The 8,893-nt window shown below is 43.9% G+C and overlaps 1 protein-coding gene across 1 annotated transcript in view; it reads right to left on the minus strand.

Moving 5' to 3' along the window:
* KCTD18 (potassium channel tetramerization domain containing 18) overlaps positions 1 to 3,219 on the minus strand; it is a 28,940-nt gene extending 25,721 nt beyond the window's left edge. Inside the window, exons 1-2 of the mRNA XM_061203765.1 lie at positions 3,108 to 3,219; positions 485 to 720 (exon numbers count right to left, since the gene is read on the minus strand). Of these exons, the coding sequence (XP_061059748.1) occupies positions 485 to 644 (160 nt within the window). The 5' untranslated portion in view covers positions 645 to 720; positions 3,108 to 3,219. The remainder of the gene's footprint in view (positions 1 to 484; positions 721 to 3,107) is intronic.
* Positions 3,220 to 8,893: the final 5,674 nt, after the last annotated feature.

Genomic DNA, 8,893 nt, shown 5'->3' on the forward strand with positions numbered 1-8,893 from the left:
GCATACACATCTGCCCACACAAGGCTCTGCAGCTGGACTAGGTGTGAGTTTAACACTAATTCTACACTGACAGTACCTGCCCTGTCAGCTATGAGGGCAGCTCCTTTCTCCAGAGAAATACATTTTTTAACTTGAAGAACACAGAGAGAAGCTAATATATTTAATCAGGCTCAATACCTTTACCCATTGAGTTGTATGAATGGAACAACTTTCAAAATATGATTAATCCCCATAATTAGGTGATGGTTGGCCTTTACACACATTCACTTTTTTGTCAACTTTTAGCGACAGCATCACAGATTCTAGAAACTGGTATTTAATTTCTCCATGTACTTAATGAATCTCCATAGAGTCCCAATGATCTCAGTAATTAACATACTAAGCTAATACATTCTGTTGTAATTAGAAAAATGAAAGGGAATTTAAACTAGACTCCTATTTTAATGAATATTCATGATAATGCTTACAGACTTTAGATATTTACCTGATTCATCTGTTTTTAGAGGAAAACGACCACTGAACATGGATGCCAGCATTGAGTCCTTAAAGCGGCACAAGGACTCCCGCCTGGCTGCGTAAATACAGCCACCCACGTTCAGTCGAAGAATATCCAACACCTCTTCTTCTGCCTTGTGACCTTCCATTGTTCTCTCCAACACCTGAAGTTTTGCCTCGAAACACTTTCAGAAACTGCAAAACAATGGTGGTCACAGTACCCCTCTGTAAAAACAAAGGACAATCACCATTGACATTTCCAACAATACATGAAATAGGTAATAAAAATAAATACATTCTAAAGTGGTTTAAAACAAATTCCTCAGCACTGGCAATACTGAATCGAAGGATTTAATGTAATACAAAAGAAGTTTGAGATATGCTGAGAAGCTGGAAAACTCTGGCTCAGAGGATTTGTAAATGATAATGAAGTATTACCAACCAAATCAGAGCTGTTGAAATGACTGTTTAAAGGATTAAACAAGATAATGCATTGTCTGTTACATATAAAGCAAAGGTGAGGTGTGCTTATGATCTTCAGTATTCACATATCTTTTTAAACTACAGTAAGTCTGAGGGAGCTGTGTAGACTTGCAGAGGGGAACAGCACGTAGCATGGAGTCAGGCTATTAGGCTCTACCACTTACTAGCCTGGGACCTTGGGCAAATACTTATCCTCCTCTGCCTGTTTCCCCATCTCTAAATTGGTGGGAAGGATGATGCCTACCTCAAAGGACTATCAGAGGAGTAATTGACAGAAAATATAAAAAGCATATAGAACAGTCTCTGGCTCAGAGTAAGTACTCAATAAATGATAAATATTATCTATAATAATATAAAAATTTACAAGAGGGTATATACTGAAGGACTTTATATTGGCTCTGGAGATTTAAGGAAACATAAGAGCAGAAATTATTAACAACAGTAATTGTAATTCTTAAGTTAGGTAACTAAGGAATATATAATTTATCAACTGAGATCAGAATTCCATGTATACCAAAAGCCAAACTGGTCCAGAAGAACAACAAATGACATCTCTAAACCATCTGGCTTCTTCCCTCTGAAATAGCTGAACCTTTAGAGACATTTTAAGGATTTTATTTCTTAATCCATTCTGGAGATAAAATGAACCACAGCTGACTGTGGCACTCCTACAGAACCTAAAACAATACCCTGAGGAAAAATGTACTCCCAATGTATCTTCACGTTTCATAGCAAGTGTAAAATGGCTACCAATAGGCTCAACTACATCCATGGCCATTCACTTTGCCATCAACTTTGAGCATCCTTTCATAGATGCTCCAATTTAGCCAATTTCCAATAAGAGAAGGAGACCATTAGAGTCTGAGGAACACCATATGTGTGGAACACAGTAGACAGAAACTATTATGGGCCAACAGTCCAGCCTTCAAAATCCACTTATCAATGTGACTTCCTACACTGCCTAAAAGTCCAAGGAGCAGCCCAACAATGAACCATGTGAAAGAACCACTTCTGAGGCCTGGAATGGAACTGGTTCATGCTGTCCCTGTTACCAGCTCCCTGGAATCCTATCTATTCTTCAAAGCTGCAGGCAAACCTCACTGCTTACATGACCTTCCTAAGCACCCCCAGTTAGAACCCTTGCACAGTTCTCCCAGATATACTTTGTACCCCTGTCCACATATTATTCCACTTGACTCATCCCTAGTTTGGGGGACTATAAGCTGCATCACCCTTAACAATTCCCATTTACTGAATGCTACGTGCCAGCCACTGTAGGAGACACTTGACAGACATTACCTCATTCACACAAAAGCCCTACTGGGTAGGAGTTACTGACAGGTGAGGACACTGGAGAAAGAAATAGTAATGTGTGCAGGGTCTACACTAGAGCTGCCCTGCCATAAGTGGTGGAGTCAGCCCCAATCCAGGTCAGCAGGACCGACTCCAAGTTCTTCCAGCTGCACCCCACACCGACTCCTTCAGCACTGTTTCTCTCCTGAGGCTCCTGACCTGGGCACTTCACTCACTAAGCGTCTGTCCGTCTGAAGACTCCTGTGGATGGCAATAGGAACACAGCAGCACCCTGGGCGCAAGGATTCAAGAGATACCCCTAAGGCAGAGGACCATCACCATTTGAAGGCCAATCACAGGGCCTCACCTTCAAATGCACCCACTTGCACTCCCTGCTGGGTCGAAAGTGCCCAGCCCTCTGAGGGAGCGTGCCCAGACTGCGGTTCCGTGACCACCTGCATCAAAACCATCAGGGACACTTGCTGAAAATGCAGATTCCCGGACCACGACATAGACTCCGGTTCAGAAAGTCTTAGGTGGGGTCGGGAGTCCCCCCGCGGACCCTACTTTGAGAAACGCTCAAGGGACTCGAACTCCTCCCACGACGCGGGACGAAAGGGGAGGGGCTGGGACACCACAAAGCCCCGCGGGGGTCTCCCCGCGGTCCGGGGATCCCGAATCGGCCCAAAGCCCGAGCCTGCAGCCCCGGGCGCCCGTGTTATCAGCGCGGCCCGGGCCCTTCATCAGGGCGCCCTGCCGCCTCCCGGGCCCGCGGCCCACCCGGCGCCCAGCTCCTCCGCACGGGATGGGCGGGGTAGGCGGCCTCCCCGACTGACCTGCGGCCCGCCCGGCCCTTGGCGAGGCCGCCGGACGCCACGGGGCCCGACACGGAAGTGAGCGCCTCCCCGGCTGCTCGGCAACTCGTGTAGCAGCGCGGCCCCAGTGCCGCCCCCGTGCGTCTCAGCCTGGCGGCGACAGCCGGGAGAGGAAAGCCCCACCCCGGACACGCCTCGGACACGCCCCTCCAGAGCCCCGCCCCCGGGCTGGTCCCCCCACCTCCGGCCGCCGCCGCCTGCTTTGGGAAGGGCGCGAGGTCTGGCAGTCTCGGTACCATGCTGGGAAAGGAGAGGTCACGCAGAGAGACGCAGGCTGGGTCCCCGAGGGACGGTCTTGTCCGTTCAGAGGCGGCTTTTACACATGAAGAAGACAACACCGAAGTTGCGATCGTCCAGGGTCAGTTAATAAGCGGTAAGAGTTAGGATCAGTTAGGTCTTTTCACTTCTAGATGAGGGAGGGCCCTTCCCTCCAAACTGGGTTGCTCAATGCCAAGAGTCATTCATATATTACACTTGAATGTTTGTGCATTTGGATAGTGTTTGTGGCTTACAAAGCTGTTTCACACAGAGCATTCTTGTTTTATTTAGTCTGTGTGACAGCCCTATATTTTTTTTCTGTTACAGCAAGGAAAATTGAGGCAGGAGCAAACATTTATTGAATACTTCTGTACCCCTGAGATTCTGCTAAATGCTTTGCGTGCACTAATTTCCTCTTAACAGTAACCCCAAGAGTTCTTTTGGTTTCCAGCTGCAGCCTACCTTGTGCAAGAGACTTTGCTAGGTATTTCAAAATGAATAAAACACAGTCCTATTCTCAAGGTACTCTCCCAGACTCAATAATACTTGGTTCCTAATTTTTCTCACTGTGTCTTAGAAGGGAATAAGCCAATGAGAGGTAAGCCCACCTACCCCCTCAGATATTGATAGTACCCAGGAGAGGAGGAAGGTTTGTTCAACCTACAATTATTGAGCACTAGCTATGGACCAGACACTGGGAGTAGAGGACTGAACAAGACAATCAATGTCCCTGACCTAATGTCCCATGGCATTTCCATTCTAGTGCAGCAGTCAGAAGACTTTGTAAATATTTTAGGCTTTGTGGGCCATACATAACTACTTAACTTTATTTTAGAAGACTCTGTAAATATTTTAGGCTTTGTGGGCCATACATAACTACTTAACTTTATTTTAGAAGACTCTGTAAATATTTTAGGCTTTGTGGGCCATACATAACTACTTAACTTTGCTGTTGTAGTGTTAAAGCAGCCATAGATAATACATAAACAAATGAGAGTGACTACGTTCTAACTTTATTTATGGATACTGAAATTTGAATTTCATATAATTTTCATGTGTCATGAAATATTCTTAAATATTTCAAACACTTAATATGTAAAAACCATTCTTAGAGCGTGGGCCACCCATGGATCATAATTTGCCTACTCCTGTTCAAGTGGGAGAAACAGACACTAAGCAAAATAGTTACAGACAGTGATAACCACTTGGGAGGAAATAGGATAATGTTGGATGGAGATGATGGCTTGGGAGAAGTTCTCACTGATGAGGGGACATTTAAGTTGAGCACTAAGGATGAGAATGAGCCTATCCTCCGAAGAGATGGGGGAAGCATATTTTAGGAAGAAGGGAGACCAAGTGGAAAGGCCCTGAGGCAGGAAAGGACTTGACAGTTTGTAGGAAGAGAAAGGACACTAGTATATCTGGAGCTTGGTGAGCATGGGGACCAGGCGGAAGGTGATAAGAGATGAAGCTGAGAAGAGAGGCAGGAACCAGCTTTTAAAGCATCTTGTGGCATAAGTAGTTTAAATTTTACTCTAAGCATATGGGAAACCATTAAAAGGTTTTAAGCAGTGAAATGGCATGATCGATTTAATATTTTTAAAAACTCACTCTGGCTACTGTGATGAGAATGGATTGAAAAGGCATAAAATGAATGTAGGCAGCTGTTGCAGGAATCCAGGGGACAAATGGCATAGCTTCTACTCAAGTGGTGATGGTGATAGAGAGAAGTGGATGAGTGCAAGAAATGTATTTAGGAAATAGAAACGACATTAAATTTGCTGATGATCAACTATGATGTGTTAGTTCAGGTTCTTTGTGAAGTGGACAGCAAGATCAGATTAAACCTGCAAAAAGTTTATTGGGGGAGACACCTGTGAGGAAAAAATAGGGAGGGATCTGAAGGGGACTGAGAGAGCCTTTAGACTAGATGCAGATTAGGAAAAGTGGATATGATGCAGTTCAAGAAAGTTTCAGGAAAGCCAATGAGGAGTTTTCAAGCCAATGTCCCCATCAAAGGAGTCTTATGTCTCCTAGGAATAGGCCTGCCTTAGTATCCCTGCCATACTAAGTCACTGGCTGGGAGCAGTCAGTGGGAAGTGCAGCCTGGAACACGGTGATAGATTTCAGAGCACAGTATGTGGAGTACATCAGTCAATAATGCTCCCTGTAATCAGACATCTGAGACGTACGTTTTCGTGGCTGCCACATATGAGGGAAAGGGGAAATGCAGGATTACGTGTAAATTGTTGGCTGAACAGCTGAATGATGGTGCCATTTACTGAAATGGTGAATTATGGGCGAGATCAGAAGCTGTATTTTAGACTATTAAGACTGAGATATTAAACAGGCATACAAGTAAAGAGATCAAATAGCCATTGAATGAATCTGGAGCACAGGAGTGACGTATGGTGGTGCTGAAGGTGTGAATTTGGAAGGCATCAGCATTTAAAGCCATGGAACTGGATGAAATCACCCACATAAAGAGCAGGTAATTAAGAAGAAATAGGATGGAACACTGACTCCAATACTTAGATTTCAGGCTTAGAAGAAAGAGCCAGAGAGCAGGAGAGTATGAAGCTACAGGAACCAAGAAAGTAAAGTGTCATTTATGTCAAATGCTGCTAGGAGATCAAGAGTCCACCAGATTTGATAATATAGGAGTTCTTGGTGACCTTGACAAGAGCAGTTTCAGTGCGGTGATAAGGATGCAAGCCCAGAGGAAAGTGGGTTGAAGCGTGAATGTGAGGTGGCAGACTGGATATAACTCTGTAGAGAAGAAAGAGAAGGAGAGAAATAGGGCTGTGGTTGAGGTGGGAGACAAAGTCAAGGGATGGAGTTTTAGGATGAGAGTCACTAGAGCAGGCTATGCTGATGGAAATGATCCAATAGGTAGGTAGAGATTGGTGACGCAGGGGAGAAGGGGGGACAACTGAGGGGATGAAATGCTTGAGAAATGCAAAAGGGTCCTGGAGCCAGAGCACGAGGAATTTCTGTTTGACAAGAGCAGGGATAGGAGGTAAAACAGACAAGATAGATTTCAGTTCAGGTAAAGTGGTAGATTTCACAGTGGGAAAATGAGGAAATTCTGATTGAATGGCTTCTACTTCCTCAATTAAGTCTAAAGCAAGGTCAGAGGCTAAGAGTAAAGGTGATGAGGGGTGGAAGAGGTTTGAGGAAGGAGGATAATGTATGAATTACTTTTCTTGAGAAATTGAAAGGGCAGACTTTCTATAGAAACATGACAGGATTGCTCGGAGAGAACGAGAGCCTGTTTGAAGATTATAATCATTATACGTGGAAGGCAAACTAGTCATCCCAGTTATGTGACTTTTACCCAGCAACACTCAACAGCTTCAGTGTAGGTGCTGCTGAGGAAGTAGATCATTGGACTCAGCTAAGGTTGAGATTTAATCAAGTGATGTAATACAAGGAGAGAGGGGTGAGAGTTGAGGATGTTTGTAAGTGATTGAGTCCCATGGTGGACAATGGACTCTAAGCTGGATAAGGAGGGAAATAACTATATAACAGTGGTGATGGATAGTGAAAAAGTAGTGAAGTTAATGGATTGGAGATCTCAGAGAAATTGAGGAATTATTTAAATAGGAGTACAAGAGTAAGTGAGCTGGAAGAATTGGAGGCAGTAGTCAAAGAATATCACACTTGAATTCAAGATTTTGGAGGTCATTCAATGACCATAATGCCAAGGTTCCAGGCTGAGATGGGGTGGAAGAAAAGTTAATGGAGGTGAGAAGTTTAAGGAATGATTATTATTAGATGAGTTTCCCCATAAATAGCAATGTCCACAAGAGTGGAGCAGGTGTAGAGAGAAAGATGATGAAACAGAAGCTAATGTCATCAATAATGGATGATTAGAAGAACCTGAGCAGACTACATTGCGGAGACAAAGAGAGATACTGTGTCCAGATGGCTACAGTTCAGATCAGCTAGGGCTTAGAAAAAGGAAGGAGGAAAAATTGTTTGTTAGCAGTGATGGGAGAAGAGAGGACACCAACCCTGGCCCTGAAGTATGTGGGGAGTGGAAGGAAAAGTAGTCACTTCCTGAGAGGGCTACAGGCTACAGAGGAAGTAAGTAGGTCCTCTAGGAGCAGAGAACGCGCATTAAAAAAAAGATGGGACATTTAAAAAAGGGAATTTTAAAGGGCTCAGTGGAAGTGTTCGAGAGGAATAGGAAGAATGGGGGATTGGCTCAGAGGGGCAGACATACTGGCAATATGGGACTAGGACCCCAGATAACAGTGGACAACTTGAGGGTTTGGAACTATTGGGGTGATTAAGGTAAACAGGGATCCGAGCCATGATAAGAACAGTCCTAATGTTCTATTAGTGCAAAGTTGAAGCCAAAACCCAGGTATTTAGCTCAGTAGTACTGGGTCACCTCACACTCTGGCTGCTCCCAATTCTATGGTAAACTGAGTGAATGCACAGGTCTTATAAGGAACCCAAGCATTAAGAAAGTGTTTGGGTGACTATTCCCTCCACCAGCTCTCGCAGAAGTAAAAGATAGTCCTAACTCTGATGCACAGGAGCTTGAGGGGAAGGGAGATAGGAAGCACCAGATAAATCAGAGCCTGAGTCATAGACCTGATCAGACTCAAGACTACCCTCCTCCTCTGGTTCTTCCTGGAATGGGAAAGATAGAGACTTGTCATGATTGAGGAGAGTAAATAACTTTATGTTCATCCTTTAGGAAAAGATTCCCAAACCATAAGCAGCCCCCTCCTTCCAACCCAGGACAAGGTATTGGAAAGAGAATGAGGTGTCTGGTTGCCCCTTTACTCACAAAACCTGGATGAGCTGCATTGTTTTTCTTTTAAAAATTCCTTGTGCAGAGTGTTATTTTCCATCAAAATAACACTAGGGGTGGAATTCCTGAGTAGCCAACGTAATAGCAGCCATCACAGCGTAAATCTGAATCTCCCAAATCATTCTCCAAAAAGCTGAATACAGAATAGATAACAAATAAAACTGCACAAAACCCATGCCATCTGCATAACTAAGAGAGAATGCCCAAACTTCAAATTATCTGGAAGTAGAAAAATAAAAACCAAATCTTGGCAAGCTGTGTCCCATTCTCCTGCCACAAAAAAAGAAGAAGGCTCTTGGTGGACCTATGACTGATCTAAGATAACCACGAAAAAGAGAAAGTCTGCTTTTGTGCTAAAATACTGGTAGAGAACCCACGTAGATCAAAGCACTTACTATATATTTTTAAAAATTAAAGCTGCACATAATTCAAGGTGACAGTGTGTGAAAACCATTGCTTCTGGTATCGAAGGGAAAAAAAGGAATGGAGAGGCACCTTTTGGAACTTGGTGAAGAGGAAAAGAAGTAAAAGGAAATTTAGGGTCAAGTAAGAAAAACGAGATCCAAAGCTGTGAAAATATGCAATCTTTAGCCCATATCACTCACACACACACATACATACATACACATAAACGCACAAGAATCATCCATTAAGAAAGTAT

Source organism: Eubalaena glacialis, chromosome 1 (assembly GCF_028564815.1).
Source record: "Eubalaena glacialis isolate mEubGla1 chromosome 1, mEubGla1.1.hap2.+ XY, whole genome shotgun sequence".
Classification (NCBI taxonomy): Eukaryota; Metazoa; Chordata; class Mammalia; order Artiodactyla; family Balaenidae; genus Eubalaena; species Eubalaena glacialis.